The 16688-nt window shown below is 56.0% G+C and overlaps 1 protein-coding gene and 1 long non-coding RNA gene across 7 annotated transcripts in view; one reads left to right on the top strand and one right to left on the bottom strand.

Annotated features, from left to right (window-relative positions):
- The window catches only part of LOC144334144 (uncharacterized), a 131995-nt gene that overhangs the window by 81160 nt on the left and 34147 nt on the right, over positions 1-16688 (top strand). The window lies entirely within an intron of this gene.
- PYGM (glycogen phosphorylase, muscle associated) lies at positions 63-13411 on the bottom strand. 6 transcript variants are annotated; one of them, XR_013403286.1, is made up of 20 exons: positions 13093-13411; positions 11970-12071; positions 11804-11882; positions 11613-11716; positions 11140-11271; positions 8828-8939; positions 8654-8736; positions 8075-8218; positions 7636-7728; positions 7261-7407; positions 6899-7062; positions 6442-6556; positions 5773-5874; positions 5289-5436; positions 4946-5004; positions 4674-4815; positions 3721-3928; positions 856-1032; positions 596-687; positions 63-483 (listed from the first exon to the last, which is right to left on the bottom strand). XR_013403286.1 is itself a non-coding variant. In XM_077961084.1 (20 exons), the coding sequence occupies exons 1-20, from the start codon at positions 13333-13335 to the stop codon at positions 334-336; spliced, it is 2625 nt and encodes an 874-aa protein (XP_077817210.1). In that variant the 5' UTR covers positions 13336-13411; the 3' UTR covers positions 63-333.

The raw sequence follows: 16688 nt of genomic DNA, 5'->3' as shown, positions 1-16688 counted from the left end.
GGCGATTGCGCGGCTGCTGTTGAGCCCGCCAAGAGCTAAAAATATTTCCCAACAACGAGGAGTAAGGAGGCTCCCAAGGAGAATCAGTTTATTGGGGAGTGGGTGCAGTTGGTCAGACCCCATAAATAGGAGGGGACCGGGAGCCCGAGGATGGAAGGGGGCCCGTGTCCTTAGTCACGCTGGACACTGGGACATTGAGAGTGGGGAAAATGAGACTTCCAGGAGGGGGCTTAGAGATCTAACTTTAGTACCCCACCCTCTGCATGAGGCACTGGGGCTGGCCCAGGGGATTCTGACAGGCTCAAGGGCTGGTTTGGGGTCTGGACTTGAGGCTCAGATGGCCTCATCCGGGGCTGGCAGGCGCTGGCGGGAAGGCTCCACACCCCAGATCTCCCGGGCATACTGGGCAATGGTGCGGTCACTGGAGAACTTGCCAGAGGTGGCTATGTTCCGGATCACCATCCGCGTCCACTCTCTTGGGTTCTGCAGGTCAAAGGGAAGCTCTGCTTCACTCTGGTGGCAGGATCTCCACTTTCTGCCTCATCCCAACCAGGGCCACCAAAGCCCTGCCAACCCCTGGCCCAGGACCCCTCACCTTGTACAAGGCACTGACTTTCTCCTGGCATTTAATGTAGTCTTCATAATCTGCGAAGACTTTAAACCTGGAGGTGAAAGGATAGGCATGTGCTATTCCTTTAGGGGCTAGGTTAAGTTCTATGAGGTCAAGGGCCAAGCCTGCCCTGTCCCAGTGGACAGCCGGGGACCTGGAGGGTCATGCTGCTTCCAAAGGTTCCTGGCTTCAACTGCCAGGACCCCTGTCCAGCTTCCCCACCACAAACCTGAACCTCGATCCACCCAGCAGCCCCACCTGCGTGATTCCCGGGCCAGCCAGCTCACCGGTCATGGTGCATAAGCATATTGACAATGTCCTTGAACAGGTCGGGCTGTTTGGGGGAGAAGAAGCCACTGCTCAGCTGCTCAATGACCTGCCGAAGCTCAGGAATGCGGTCATAGTACTCCTGGGCATTGTACCTGCCAGGACAGAGCTGCAGTCAGCTACCCAGAAAGGGGTTCCTGGCTCCTCTTCCAGAGAAAAGCTGAGGTCCCATGCCCAAGGGTCAAAACCCAGGCCCGGCCTGCTGCTCCCCAGGGCTGCCACACACACCCCGGAGGGCCTCCCTGCAACTCCCCTTCTCTGCTCAGCTTTTCATCCCTCCTTCGTGAATGAGGAAACTGAGGCCCGGAGGATACACAAAGCTAAGTGTTAGAGCCAAGGCCCCCGAACAAGCTCTTTGCCTTCCACATGCCACTGCTGTCTCTTAACCGGTTTGTTTGCTCCAAAATGGCTTTTCTCCTCCAGTAGCCCAAGTCCACATCTGGCCTTGCCCTCGGACTGCAAGAGCAGCTAACAGGTACAACCCTTCAACTGGGCTGGGCACGGTGGCTCATGCCTGTAATCCCAGCACTTTGGGAGGCTGAAGGGGGGCGGATCATCTGAGGTCAGGAAATCAAGACCAGCCTGACGAACATGGTGAAACCTGGTCTCTACAAAAATACAAAAAGTAGCTGGGCGTGGTGTTGTGTGTCTGTAATCCCAATTGTTCCTCGGGAGGCTGAGGTGGAAGAATCACTTGAACCCGGGAGGCAGAGGTTGCAATGAATCGAGATCATGCCATTGCACTCCAGCCTGGGCAACAGAACGAGACTCCTTCTCAAGAAAAAAAAAAAAAAGGTAACCCTTCAGCTGACCCTCAGCGCCCCCACCGCGGCTCAAAGTGCTCCACAGGCCAGTTTCAAACCCTAACCCTTCCAATCAGAAACCAGCGCTCCCCACAGTCTCTAATCCCTGTCCCCTCATGCAACTCTCAGGCGACTCTCCCTGCATTATGGTGTCAGCCCCCACAGCGGTCCCCCATCTGCCACCTCCAGCACTGTCTCCATCCTGCAGCCAGAGGGTTCTTCCAGGCCTAGTTCTGAGCATGGGGGACCGCGATCACAACATCTCACAGCTCCCTCCTGCCCATGGGACAGCCAGCTTTCTAGTGAAGCCTCACAGGAGAAACTCCTTTCAGTGTTTAATGCCAACTCTGGGAAGCTGTTGTGGGAGGGTAAACTGGGAGAAACTGTCTGGAAAGCAGTCTGGCAATCTGTATCAAGAGCCTTAAGAACTCATACTTTTTAACTCAGAAATATTGCCTTTCCGATAATTATCTTAACGAAGTCATCAGATGTGGACGTAGATGTTAAAAGGTTGCTCATCACAATAATATTTAACAAACCAGAAATCAACCTCAGTGTCCAGCCATATGGAATTGATTAAATAAGTTGTGACATGCTCATAGGATGGAATGTTATACAAACATTTAAAATATTTTTGAAGACTAATAACATGGAAAATCTCTCTCCAGGATTCAAGCAGGCCGCGGTGGTTCATGCCTGTAAACCCAGGACTTTGGGAAGCTGAGGCAGGCGGATTACTTGAGGTCAGGAGTTCCAGACCAGCCTGGCCAACATGGTAGAATCCCATCTCTACAAAACTACAAAAATTAGCTGGACGTAACAGTGGATGCCTGTAATCCCAGCTACTCGGGAGGCTGAGGTGAAAGAATCACTTAAACCTGGGAGGCGGAGGTTGCAGTGAGCCAAGATCATGCCATTGCACTCCAGCCTAGGTGACAGAGTGACTCTGTCTCAAAAAACTAAAAATAAATAGGCCAGGCACAGTGGCTCACCCCTGTAAGCCCAGCACTTGGGAAGCTGAGGCGGGTGAATCATGAGGTCAGGAGATAGAGACCATCTTGGCCAAAATGATGAAACCCCGTCTCTACGAAAAATACAAAAATTAGCCAGGTGTGGTGGCATGCACCTGTACTCCCAGCTACTCAGGAGGCTGAGGTAGGAGAATTGCTTGTACCCAGGAGGTGGAGGTTGCAGTGAGCCAAGATCGCACCACTGCACTCCAGCTTGGGCAACAAGAGAAAAATTCCATCTCAAAAAAAAATAAATAGGCCGGACACGGTGGCTCACACCTGTAATCTCAGCACTTTGGGAGGCCGAGGCAGGTGGATCACAAGGTCAGGAGATCGAGACCATCCTGGCTAACATGGTGAAACCTCATCTCTACTAAAAATACAAAAAATTAGCCAGGCGTGGCGGCGGGTGCCTGTAGTCTCAGCTACTCGAGAGACTGAGGCAGGAGAATGGCGTGAACCCAGGAGGCGGAGCTGCTTGCAGTGAGCCGAGATCATGCCACTGTACTCCAGCCTGGGTGACAGAGCGAGACTCCATCTCAAAAAATAAATAAATAAATAAAAATAAAATAAAAACAAATTTTTTTAATGTAATGCCAGGATAATGTCTCCTCTGAAGAACTGTTTCTGACCATAGGCCCCTTGTAACTACTGTGCCCATATTTCCCTTTTGCCCATGACTTCCAGGGAGCAAGGATTTTTTTACTTCCATTTCCCAAACAATATTATCTCTTAGGGTTGATAAAATATTCTCTTCCTTTTCCTTCGGTTCTGTGTTACTTCTTTCTTTCCCCATTTCATTAAGCTTATTTGCTGTAAGCACCCTCTAAAGTTTCCCAGAATCCTGCTGGCCATGACCAAGACCTTGCTGGGCCTGGACCAGTCTTTCCAGACATGCCTCTTGCTCCCAGCACCACCCTCGAGCAGCCACACCTCAGTGTCTTTTCCCTGTGAACCCTGACCCCCATACCCTCTTTGGTCAAGCTTATCCACATCCTCCACCCGCATGCCAAAGATGAAGAAGTTTTCCTCTCCAGCCTCTTCTGCCATCTCCACGTTGGCCCCGTCCATGGTGCCAATGGTCAGAGCCCCGTTAAGCATGAACTTCATGTTGCCGGTGCCTGAGGCCTCAGTGCCCGCAGTGGAGATCTGCTCAGAGAGGTCTGCAGCTGGGATCACTGTGGGGTGGCAGCAGGGGGACAAGTCAACTCAGGGGAGACCCTCACACGAGCTGGGGACTCTCGGATTAGGCTGGCCCCAGGCATAGCCGGACTCAAAAGTCGCTCCACCCCAAACTCCCAGTCTTCACCAGCCAAGCCTGCCTCTCACACCGCACCCCCACTGCCCTCCACCTCTTGTTGATTCTTGACCATCTAGGTCCAACCTGGATTTCCCCACCTTGAAGATTTGAAGGTAATTTCATCGTGTACTGCCTGAAAGCCCACCATTAGAGGGCATCCTCATGGGTTTTTTGCTTTGTTTTGTTTTGTCTTGTTTTGCTTTTTGAGATGGAGTTCTGCTTTGGTTGCCCAGGCTGGAGTGCAGTGGCGCAATCTCAGCTCACTGCAACCTCTGCCTCCCAAGTTCAAGTGATTCTCCTACTTCATCCTCCCGAGTAGCTGGGATTATAGGTGCCCGCCACCACGCCCAGCTGATTTTTGTATTTTTAGTACGGATGGGGTTTCACCATGGTGGCCAGGCTGGTCTTGAACTCCTGACCTCAGGTGATCCACCCACCTTGGCCTCCCAAAGTGCTGGGATTACAGGCGTTGGCCACCACACCCAGCTTCCTCATGGTTTAAGCATTGCCCTCTCCAGATTCTTCTTTCAAGTACGAGTATCCCAGGAAGAGATGACTGATGCCTCTTCCTGAGACTGAACTAGGGTCAAAGCCTCCCTAGGGTCCCTGTTGGCAGCACCCACCTTTCTCGGCCAGTGAGACTCGGTAGTTCTCCAGGAAGATGACACGGAGGCGGTCACCCACTGTCGGGTCATGGTTGACCACATCCCCAATGGCTGTGATGAGTCTGATGATCATCTTGGCCATGTGGTACCCAGGTGCAGCCTGAGGGGACAAAGTCTGAAGTCAACTCTACTGCCTGGTCCCCTACCCCCTATCCTGCAACTCAGCCAGGCTGACCTCAACCTGGATATATCAAAGGATGGGAGCCCAGGGCTGGAGCCTGGCTTCTCACCTTCCCTCCAATCATCACAGTCCGAGGCACAAAAAACTTATTGGGCTCCCTCTTGATGCCTGTGGAGGAACGAGAGGGATCCAGTAGGCCTACTTTTCCCTCTGGGTAGTAGCTCCTGACAGAGGCTGGGCTGGGAGACAGTAGGCCTGACTCGGAAAATCACTTGCTATGTGAGTGTCACTTTCCCCTCTCTGAGCCTCAGTTTGCCCATCTGTGAAATGGGGATAATTCCATGCCCCGAGCGTAGTCCCAAGGCCAAAGGAGATGTTGGGTGGGCAGTATGTACTATGCCTCAGGAACACAGGGGAGCACTGAGAGACAGGGTAGAGTGACTGCCACTCACGATTATACAGGGTGATGACATGGAGGCAGTTGAGGAGCTGTCGTTTATATTCGTGAATCCGCTTCACCTGGATGTCGAAGAGTGAGTTGGGGTTGATGTGGACTTTGTATTCCCTCTCTAGGTAGGCGGCAAACTTCAACTTGTTTTCCTGGAGGCAGAGACAGGGAAGGGCTCACCAACAGGCCACAGCCTCAGGAAATCCTACAGTCCACACTCCATTCACTCAGCCCCAGAAGGATGGCTGCCAGGAGGCTCACTGGCTACTTCTGTCCACTCCCGCACCAGGGTAGACATTGCTAATCAACGTCAGCACTGTTCATGTGAGGTCAGATGATGCCTTCCCACCACAGACTCCAGCCAACTTCCACCAACGGCCTGGGCTGGCAGGAGAGATGAGCTCTATTTGCCACACCTGACCCAGCCATCTGGCCCCCTCCAGCGCTCTCCACACAGCACAGCTGTCCCACGATGCAGCTCTCCCCACCTGCTTCACTTTGGCCACATCCCGAATGAAAGCTTCATCATCCACAAAGGAGAGCAATTTGCGCAGCTGGTCCAGGTCGGAGATGAAGTCCTCCCCAATGCGCTGTGGGAAAATGGCTCTCAGCCAAGCCCATCCCCCTGTCCTCCCTCCTCTCAACACGGAAGGGGCCCTTTCCAGGTCGGCCAAGCCCCCTCCACCCAGCAGGCTGCTCTGGGGGGCCCTCCCAGCCCCTCCTCCTCCAGCCTCCCAGATGGGGCACAGGGCATCCATGCACCTTCCTCCCCTCCTGTCCTTGAGCTCTGATGGCTGACCCCATCTGACCCCAGCAGGCCTTCCTGGCTTCCTGGCCTTTTCCTGACGCCAGCATGACCTTGCGCCTTCCCTACCAGATATCTGCCCCCTTCCAGGCTCACTTCAGATGTGACCCATGGATGACTCCCTCCATTAGACTGTGACCTCTGCTGGGTTCACCTCCACAGCCAGGGCCTCCATTAGCACACGGAGCACCCTCATGCAAATAAGATGGTGTCCCTCCTCCAGGCGGATGCGAGGCTTGGGGAACACAGTGCGGGAGGGATTTCAGCCTCAGTGAACCACCGACACGACCATACCCAGCTGATCCCTGCAGGGACCCATGTTGACTCTGCTGGCCCTACGGTGGCCTCTCACCTCAGCAATGACCTCTGCCAGCCCGGGGTTACACAGAACCAGCCAGCGCCGAGGGGTGATGCCGTTGGTCTTATTCTGGAACTTATGAGGCTCCAGCTCATAGAAGTCTTTGAAGCTGCAGGATGAGGTTGGACGAAGGTCACCACTCGCCCCTGTATGATGGAGGCCTCTGCCCTGGGGCCCCTACCCTGGTGTCTTGCTGAAAGGGGATGCAGGGAATGCAGACCTGGGGAAGGCTGGGGGTGCTGTGTGTAAGAGGGGATCATCTCAGGACAGGGTGGCACTGGAAGGGGCTGCTGTGCTTGTAAGAATGACACCACCTGTGAAAGGCGCCAGGAGCCAGAGAACAGAGAGCGGTCGGTGAAGGGCGGGGCTTCTTGTGACAGGGGCGTGGAGTGGGAGGGGCGTGGAGTGGGTGGGGCCTAGAGAGGGGCGGGATCTGCAAAGCGGGGCTCACATGGTCTTCTTGAGGATCTCGGAGTGGATGCGCGCCACGCCGTTGACAGCGTGCGAACCCGCGATGCACAGGTGTGCCATGTTGATGCGCTTCACTGCGCCCTCCTCCACCAGCGACATGCGCCGCAGCCTGTCTACATCCCCTGGGAATGTGGCTGCCACCCGCTGTGCCCAGAGAGCCCAGAGCTAGGACCAGACCCAGAAACCCCAGTCCCCAGTCCCCAGCCCCATACCCCCAGAGCTCTGCCCAGAGCCCCCACTGCCCCAGAGTCTCAGGGCCCGGGCTGGACGCCCCAACTCCCAGGCCCAGACTGGGTGTCCTCCCCCTCACCCCTACACTGTCCCCCAAGCCTCCCGACTCACGTTGAGGAAGCGCTGGTTGATCTCGTAGATGATCTGGAGGTGCCGCGGCAGCAGCGTCTCCAAGAGGTGCACCGGCCAGCGCTCCAGGGCCTCAGGCAGCACCGTGTGGTTGGTGTAGGCACAGGTCCTCACTGTCACATCCCATGCCTGGCACACAGGTGGGCAGTCAGGATGCTGACCTCAGCCCAGTGGGTCTCCTCACACACTATGCAGCCCAGTGGGTCCCCCCGCACTGCAGTGCCAGGTTCCAGGATGGTCCCTCTGGCCTCAGGCTCCAATCTGTTCACTCCACTCATATCCTCCCACGCTCCCAAACTGGGAAGGGAACTCGGAAGCGGAGAGCATCAGATGGGGCAGAGGGGCCCTGAAGCCCACCTTATCCCAGTCCATCCGCTCCAGGTCCACCAGGATCCTCATCAGCTCGGGGATGGCCAGGGAGGGGTGGGTGTCATTGAGCTGGATGGCCACCTGGGGTAGGGGGAGGAGTCAGTCTGGGCTCCAAACCAAATTCCATGCTATGGTCACTGTCCTGTGCCATTTGGAGGCCCCCAGAGAGCCCAGCATGGTTCTGTGACTGGGCTGTGGGCAGAGGCAGGCAGGCGCTCACGGGGTTGGGAGGAATGGGGGAGTGGGGCAGGAGGAGGAGGGAAGCCCAGGTTATGAGCCTGTGGATTGTGGATCCTGAGCAACTGACCCTCCCACACTCCCATCCTCCACTCCCTTATCTATTACATGGGGCAGGCAGGCTGAGGCTGGAGGGAGAGGCCTGGCACACACTGTCCAGTCACAGAGGCACCCTCCATGCTCATGCTACCTTATCTGGGAAGGCATCGAAGTTTGTGCGCACGGGATCGCGGCAGCCGAACTTGGAGGACTTGAAGCGACGGATGATATCCTGGAGGGTGGCGGCCACCACGAAATACTCCTGCTTCAGCCGCAGCTCCTTCCCTTCAAAGAACTGGGCACAGCACGAGGCAGCGTGAGTCAGGGTGGTGGGGGCATGGCCTAAAGCTGCAGTGGGTGTGGCCAGGAGGGACTCCCACCCATACCGGGACCCCTGAGTCCTGAGCTGTCCCCCTCTCTGGGACCCAGGGGCCTTTCCTCCACCAAGAACTAGTGGTGAGAGACAGTGTCAGGAAGAGGTGCACAAGAACTGAGTGTGTTGTGGGTGTCGCCAGGGAACAGCCCCTCCAAAGTGCCCTTCACTAACCCACTTTCCTGAGGACTCAGGTGTCCTTGCACTCAAAAGACTTGAAGTGGGGGTATAGGATGCACAAGGCCAGCAATATGCCCTGGGTGTGACTAGGGCATCAGCAAGTGTCCCTCCCCAGCTCTCCCTGACCCCCGATCCGAAGACTCAGGCTTCCAGCCCCCAGCCCAGGGGGTGACGCACATTATCATTGGGGTACAAGACACGAGAGATGTTCTCTGCCAGGTTTCGGTCCAACACAGCCTGGATGTAGCCACCGACGTTGACTGAGGGACGAAAGTGGGGACAGGGTAAGGCCTGTGCTGGGCGTGGCCAGCGGGCAGGCTGGGGCTGCTGGCTACCAGCGGATGAACTCACAGTCCTTGAGGTTGAAGTCATTGGGAGCCTTGGCAGACCAGAGGCGCATGGTGTTGACGACGTTGTTGCGATAGCCGGGCACGGGCGTATCGTAGGGCATGGCCAGTACCACCTGTGGGGGCAATCCTGTTGGGAGCTGGCCAGCCCTGGCAATTGCCTCCCTCCCCTCAGGGCACTCTGCAGACACAGGCTCTTGTCCTGACACTAGCATCGCCGAGCTGGGTAACCACGAGCAAACCCCACAGTCTCTCTGGACCTCATCTAGAGCAAAGACACCCTCAACACCTCCCCGACACCCATAAGCCCTGCCTGGGCAGACGGTGGTGAGGAGAACGGAAGGAGGCAGGTGATAAGCCCGGAGCCCAGGAGGGGCTCTGTTGGCAACCACTCTGCTGCGATGGGGGCTGGGCTGGCCAGCCTGGCCTGAGCAAAAGCTAGAGGACACTGTGGATTCATGAGAGGGGTGGGGAAACCCAGGGCCAGGCTGAAGGGGTCACAGAGGTCAAGTCCATCCAAAGGTCTCATGTCTGGTTGACCACAGGGCTAATTCACGGTGACTAATTCTGCCCCGCCTTCCATAACTAGCAAACATCAGTAATTGTCTGCTACCACGGTGCCAGGGGTACATTCACTCCTCCAAGGGAGCCCTTTTAAGGGGCATCGCCCTCCCTCCCCACACTCAGTCACCCTGATTGGAGCAGGGTGGGAGCTGACACACAGAAAGGGAAGGGACCCAAGCCCAAGCACACAGCTAGGCTGGCAGCACCAGAGGGAGCCAGGTCTCCTGCCTTCCAGCCACAGCCACTTGTGCCAGCTGCCATGTGCACCTGGCATGGACTGCCAGCAACCCCCAGTGTATCTTAACCTGGATGACAGCAAACAAATGCTCAGTTCTGAAAGCCTAATGGTTTATCTGCAGCCCATCTTGGGGGTGATGACCTGAAGCTTCCAGCAGGAAGATTGCCTGAACTGGGATTTGTTTTTTGTTTGTTTTTGAGATGGAGCCTCACTCTGTTGCCCAGGCTGGAGTGCAGTGGCACTATCTTGGCTCACTGCAATCTCCGCCTCCCAGATTCAAGCAATTCTCTGGCTTCAGCCTCCTGAGTGGCTGGGATTACAGGCACGTGCCACCATGCCTGGCTGATGTTTTTGTGTTTTTAGTAGAGACTGGGTTTCACCATATTGGTCAGGCTGGTCTTGAACTCCTGACCTCAGGTGATCCACCTGCCTTGGCCTCCCAAAGTGCTGAGATTACAGGCGTGAGCCACCATGCCCGGCCTAAACTGGGATTTGGACACCTGGTTTGGTTTTAAGGTTTTCAGTTTTTGGTCTTTTTGATTTTTGAAACAGAATCTCACTCTGTCACGAAGGCTGGAGTGCAGTTGTGCAATCATAGCTCACTGCAGCCTTGAAATCCTGGACTCAAATGATCCTCCCACTGAAGCCTCAAAGTAACTGGGACTACAGGCATGCACCAGCACCCTGGCTAATTTTTAAATTTTTTTCTTTGAGACGAGGTCTGGCTCTGTCACCCAGGCTCCTGGGCTCAAGCAATTCTCCCACTTCGGCCACCCGAGTAGCTGGGACTACAGGCGCACATCATCATGCCTGGCTAACTTTTGTGTTATTTGTAGACAGATTTTGCCCTGTTGCCCAGGCTGGTCTTGAACTCCTGAGCTCAAGCATTCTGCCCACCTTGACCTCCCAAATTGCTGGGGTTACAGGTATGACCCACTGCCCCAGTCTATTTTTTTTTTTTTTTTTTTTTTTTCTGTAGAGACAGGGTCTCTCTATGTTGCCCAGGCTGGTCTTGAAATCCTGAACTCAAGCCATCCTATTGCCTCGGCCTCCTAAAGTGCTGGGATTACGGGCATGAGTCACCGTGTCCAGATTTGGTTTGGTTTCAGGATTCCTCTAACTTGCTGTGTGGTGAGTGAATTCCTTTCAGAAGGTCCCAGTTTTCTCCTGTCCCCGTTTCTGGGCTGCTGCTATCGAGATGTTCAGGGCAGACTCAAGTCGTAAGATGGTCCTTTGATAAATCTCATGGTGTGTGGTGGAGCCAGGTCATGGGGAGACACTGGGGGAGCAGGGCAGCCTCTCTCCCCTTCCAGGCTCAGTACTTAGACTGGCTCCCCTGTGTCCCTGTATCCAGTCTTTCCTGGCTTCAGCTGTGTGACTTTGAGTAAGTCACTTAACCTCTTTGAGTCTCAGCATCCTCAGTTATAAAATACACTGGGTTCTGCTTCCTCTCTGGGCTTCCTTCTCTTCCCTCCCCTTCTCTGAGCTCCCCCGACCCCCAGCTTCATCCTTACCTGTGTGTCCACCCACTTGGCACCCTGGCTGGTGTGCTCCACATGGCCGTAGAAGTGCACAGGTAGTGTGAACTCGGGGCGGGCCTTCTCCCAGGGGTTGCCGTAGCGAAGCCAGTCATCAGCCTCCTCCATCTGCACCCAAGGCAGGTCAGGGAGAAAGGCCGGCAGCATCAGCGCAGGCATTCACACCACAGTGCACGGTGGGGCAGGGCGGGGGCTGTGGGCCCGTGTACCCCACACCAAGTGTAAGTTAGGGGCTCTGAGGTGGGCCCCTGGTCTGCTGGGCTATCCAGTGGGACATAGACCACCTGTTTCAGGGGCACCAGCTGGCTTTGGGTTGGGGGGTGGGGAGCAGCAGGGATGCTTTCCACAGAGCTTGGGGGGCTGTTTCGGACCTATTCAGAGATAATAAACAAGTGGGGGTCTTCCCCATCCTGACTAGACCCCACAAGGTTAGAGCCAAGGCTGCTCACCTGCCAGCCCCCGGAGATCTTCTGGTTAAAAATCCCAAACTCATAGCGAATCCCGTAGCCATAAGCGGCCAGGCCCAGTGTTGCCATGGAGTCGAGAAAGCAGGCTGGGGGTGTGCAGGGAGGCAGGTGTCAGGGACCCAGCACGGAGGACCCCATCGGCCCCCTCCACCCTCATGGCCCTGTCCACTTACCTGCCAGCCGGCCCAGGCCCCCATTGCCCAGCCCCGCATCCTCCTCAATTTCCTCCAGCTCCTCCATGTCCAGGCCCAGCTGGAGGGGTGAGGGTGACAGTGGTCAGGGTCAAGTGTTAGCAGGGGAATCCCCCAGTCCCCATGGCTTGCCCCACCCCACACATACCTGGTAGGTGGCCTCGTCACAGGCATTCTCTAAGGCCAGGTTCACCATGGTGTTCTGTAGCGTCCGTCCCATGTAGAATTCCAAAGACAGGTAGTAGATCCTCTACCCAGAGAGACGGACGGGCAGGGGATGGGGTCAGGGCCACACACCAACACTCAGCCAGACCCAGCCACACCTGGACCTCTGGGCCGCCTGCCCTGCTCAGCAGTCCCATCCCTGTCCCCAGTTTGCTTCTCCCTGTCTCAGGCTTTGGGGCCCAACGGGTAAGGTTCTGGTCCCAGCATTCCTCTGACTTTGGACAAATCACTCTCTTTGGCCTGTTTCCTTATCTGGGAAATGGCGCTGGCCATACCCACTTCAGGGACTGAGGCGCTCGGGAGAGTGGGAACCCCTTCCCCCTGCACACACGCCCCCGCACTGCCCAGCAGGGCGCCAGGACACACGGAAGCGCCTCCAAGAGCTCCCCAGGAGGGCAAGGCCAAGGCCCAGAGAAAAAGGTCATTTGCTCAAGGTCACACAGTGGCTAGAGACTGGGCTAGAGACTGTCACCTCCCATCCTTGCACTGCCCAGTTCCCCTTGGCCCTCAAGCCTCAATCCCAAGGAGACCCAGAGGCACCAGAAACTAGGATGCTGCCAGTGCCTGGTCTCCTGGTTGCCTGGGTCCCCTCCCGGGCCCCGTCTGCCTGCTCCTCCCCCACTCCCCACTGAGGGGTGTCAGGTTGCTGACATTTACCAGTGACCCCACCGGACACTTGATCTCTGCACCCGAGCTGCCCCAGCCCCTCCTGCTGCACAGGCACACCACGCATACATGCGGCAACTGACATGTCCTTCCACCTGGGCCCAGCCAGGCCACAGGTGCCGTCCTGCCCACCAGCACCCCCTCCAACCTTCTCCGAGTGGGCACTTTTGCAGCCAGACCACCTGCTCTGAGCTCCCTGACCCCCACCCCCGCCCCAGGTTTCTCCCTCAGATTGTCCCAGCACCACTTGTGCCTGGCACCCCTGGATTCTCCAACCCCAAGAACCTAGAGTGACGAGGGGCAGCCACTTAAATCAAGATCCCCAGCTCCCTGGCAGCGCCTCCATCCCATACCCCCACCCCAGGTGTCCCCAGCAGCACCTTGGGGTCCTTCTCATAGTAGTGTTGCTGCGTGCGGATCCAGCGCCCCACGAGGTGGTCGCGCACGGTATGGGCCAGCGCAAAGTAGTAGTCTCGTGGGGTGGCCACATTGCGGTCCTTTACGAGTGTGAAATGCAGGTGCCGGTTGAAGTTCTTTTTCAGCTCAGTCACATTCTCCACGCCGGCCAGGCCACGCACACTGATTTGCTTTCTTTTCTCCTGGTCTGACAGGGGCCGGGACATGGCTGCAGGAGGGTGGGCCGGATTGGACTGATAGTGGAGGAGACGGCAGCCTCAGCACTGCCTCCAGCCAGGGAGTAGAGCTCCCCAGGCTCAAGGGGATTTAAAGCCTGGCTCTGGGCAGCACGTCCCGCCTCCCCTGCAATGGGAGGGTCTTGGCCTGGCAGCTCAGGGAGCTATTTTGAGGGTAAAGGAAGGAGAGGGGAGGGGAGGGAGAGGTGAGCTCCACTTGGGCCTCCAAGACTGGCCTGGCTTGTTCACAGGCCTGTGCTGACCCACTTCCTCCAGGCCTTGCACACGGGTCTTCTGTCCCTTGTCCCTGCCTTTTGCAGGGTTGGATACAAGAAAGATCAGGCAAGAGTGCTGGATTGGGGAGCTGTCTGCCAGTGGCTAAACCAGGATGGGAGGCCATGTGTTGTGGTAAAAGGAACCAGGACCCCCTGCAGGCTGCGGTGCAGGAGGCAAGTCAGTGTCCCCTTACGGAAGAGGTGCAACTAGCAGAATGTCTTCAAGACAGGGGGCCCTTCGAGAAAGGGGGCCCACGACCCTGGTGGTGTGAGGGAGGTTGTGTGAGGCAGGGCCACCGCCCTCACTCCACCCCCACTGAAACTGAGCAGCTCTGGGCTCCCCCTGTTGCTGTCCCTCAAGGAGCTCTGAAGTGACCTTTTGGAGAGGGATGCTCAGGTTACAGGCCAGCATTGGCGGGAGGCTGCTAGCCTGCAGCACAGGGCCCTGGGAACTGTAGTCCTGTAGGCCCTTGGGGGTGGGAGAAACTGAGGCATTCCCCACCCCGTCATCATACTGGTTGATGACAGTAAGTTCTCCCTGTGATTCCACTGCTTAGGAAGTGATTGGAGGCCTTCTCTCACTCCTTCCTGCCACTTGGGGCCACACCCTGGGCAGGGATTTTGTGAACCAGCTCTGTGACCTGGCCTATAAAATGGGTGCCTAATCTGTACCTCGGGGACCTCACCCCATTCGTGAGCATAGCCTCACAGCTTCGGGCCCTTCCCTGGAGGCTTTGACTATCCTCCCATTCCACGCTTTGTCCTGGCCCCAGCACTGACTTGCTGTGTGACCTCAAGTTTGTTGCTTTACCTTTCCGAGCTTTGGATTCCTTCATCAAATTTAGAGTCTCCAATGAGAAAAATAAATTCCTTCCTCTCAGCTGCTGCCTCATCTTGTGAGGGCAGGCTTTGGATCCTGCTGTTCTTTAAGCGAAAGGAACCAGGACCTTGTGCTAGTTCAAAGGCTGTCTGGGCCTCCCGGGTGGTGGGCCAGTGGACGGGAAGAGCTGGGTTTCTGTTCTGAGGGCAGGCAGCAGGTCAAAAGCCTGGACAGCTGCAGGATACTATTGAGAGCCTGGTTCAGGGAAGGCCAAGCTGTTTCTGAGAACTTTTTTTTTTTTTTGAGATGGAGTTTCATTCTTGTTGCCCAGGCTAGAGTGCAATGGCATGATCTCAGCTCACTGCAACCTCTGCCTCCTGGGTTCAAGCAATTCTGCCTCAGCCTCCCAAGTAGCTGGGATTACAAGCACCCGCCACCATGCCCAGCTAATTTTTGTATTTTTAGTAGAGACGGAGTTTCACCATGTTGGACCAGGCTGGTCTGGAACTCCTGACCTCAGGTGATCTGCCCACCTTGGCCTCCCAAAGTGCTGGGATTATAGGCATGAGCCCCAGCGCCCAGCCTCTGATCACCTTCTGAGCCACGGCAGACGCAGCCCTGGAATCACTGGCTTAGTATGTGGGCCAAACTGCAAGTCCTACAGAGGTCTCCAGACTCCCAAGCCCTGCTCTACCCCTGCCCCCAAAAGGCACGGGCACACTGTCTTCTGTGGTGCCTGCCACATTTCCAAGCAGAGAAAAAAGATCAGGAAAAAAAACCCAAAATGCACCTCCACAGACACGGGAACGCAAACAACTTTTTCTTACATTTTTCTCTAATTTCCAATTTCTTTAATTTAAGAAGTGTTCCATAAACCATTAAAAAACAATGCTGGCCGGGCACGGTGGCTCACGCCTATAATCCTAGCACTTTGGGAGGCCGAGGCAGGTGGATCTTCTGAGGTTAGGAGTTTGAGACCAGCCTGACCAACGTGGCGAAATCCTGTCTCTACTAAAAATACAAAAATTAGCCAGGCATGGTGGCACATGCCTATAATCCCAGCTACTCGGGAGGCTGAGGCAGGAGAATCACTTGAGCCCGGGAGGCAGAAGTTGCAGCGAGCTGAGATCGCCACTACACACCAGCCTGGACAACACAGCGAGACTCTGTCTCAAAAACATACAAAAACACAGTGCTGGCAGCTGTCTGGTCTCTTCCCCTTTCACAGCTCGCACCCCAGCCTCAGCTCCTAGGCCTCATCCCCATCCTCCACTAAGCACAGCTGGGACTCCAGCTTGGCCTGGCATCCAAGGTTCTTCACAGCCCGCACTTGTCCCTTGGAGGGTTGCTGTGAGTAGAGCTGACTTCTTGGCAGTCCACTGCCAGGCAGGCAGTAGTTAACCATGCTGTCACCTCACAGCCCAATCGTGGCAGCCTGCTTTGGCCACACACACCTTTGCATTGACCCCTATTTTCTGCAAGACTTTCCGTTCCTGCCACTGAGGACCCGATCTCCACAGACCATCACATCTTGCAGGCAGGGCAGGCCAAGTTCATTCCATCCTTTCCCAGCTACCCTCCCCTCTTACACCTAGGGCGCTTGCTGTCTCATGAACATTTTTACTGGGAGATTTTTAACTTTCTCCAACTACCTTTTCTGTGACGTCTTTCAGTCTTTGTCATGCCATCACTCCCCACTGTTTCCAGGCTTTGTCCAGGGGTGACACTGCATGCCCCAGCCCCGCATGATCAAACCTGGGCAGCACGATCTCATCTGTTTCCCCGCTTCCTCCACCCCTCCTTAGTGTTGTGTGTGCAGGTTTAATGAGCCCTGAAGCACTTTTACAACCTGAACTCACTCAAGGTTGTTTATGTCTAAGTTTTTAACTAGAAACCCGGCCTCCTTCCTTGGACCAATCATGGGTTTCTCCAGAGCCCTTGGCTTAACTTCAGTAACACAGCCCTGAGGCTGACCTTTCCCCACTGGCATTCCTCTTGCCAGGCCTTGAGGGACAGGGACAGTGCTGCAACAGCAGCAGAAATGAACGGGGAGGGGGGGTGGGGGGGGCGGGGCAAGCACTGCCCTGTCACAGCGTGATGGAGTAAAGGGCTTGCTTTCCCACCCCAGGTGTCTTCAGACAGGTGGGCAGGCCTTTCTGTCTCTCCGATTCTGCCACAGAGGCAAATGCTTGCCACGGTTCAGAGGGCCAAGCCTTCCTGCTGTCTCTTCCATTTCAGGGCCTCCAACA

Source organism: Macaca mulatta, chromosome 14, assembly GCF_049350105.2.
Source record: "Macaca mulatta isolate MMU2019108-1 chromosome 14, T2T-MMU8v2.0, whole genome shotgun sequence".
NCBI lineage: Eukaryota > Metazoa > Chordata > Mammalia > Primates > Cercopithecidae > Macaca > Macaca mulatta.
This window is presented reverse-complemented; position numbering and strand designations above follow the sequence as displayed.

Bases quoted from the DNA above. Each gene is read 5' to 3' on its own strand.
- PYGM (XM_077961084.1), bottom strand. From the start codon at position 13,335: ATGTCCCGGCCCCTGTCAGACCAGGAGAAAAGAAAGCAAATCAGTGTG. The intron at 11,883-11,969 runs GTATGTGTGGGG...TCACCCCTCCAG, and splicing joins GTGACGAGGCCACCTACCAG to CTGGGCCTGGACATGGAGGA. The intron at 3,929-4,673 runs GTGGGTGCTGCC...GCCACCCCACAG, and splicing joins AGTCTCACTGGCCGAGAAAG to TGATCCCAGCTGCAGACCTC.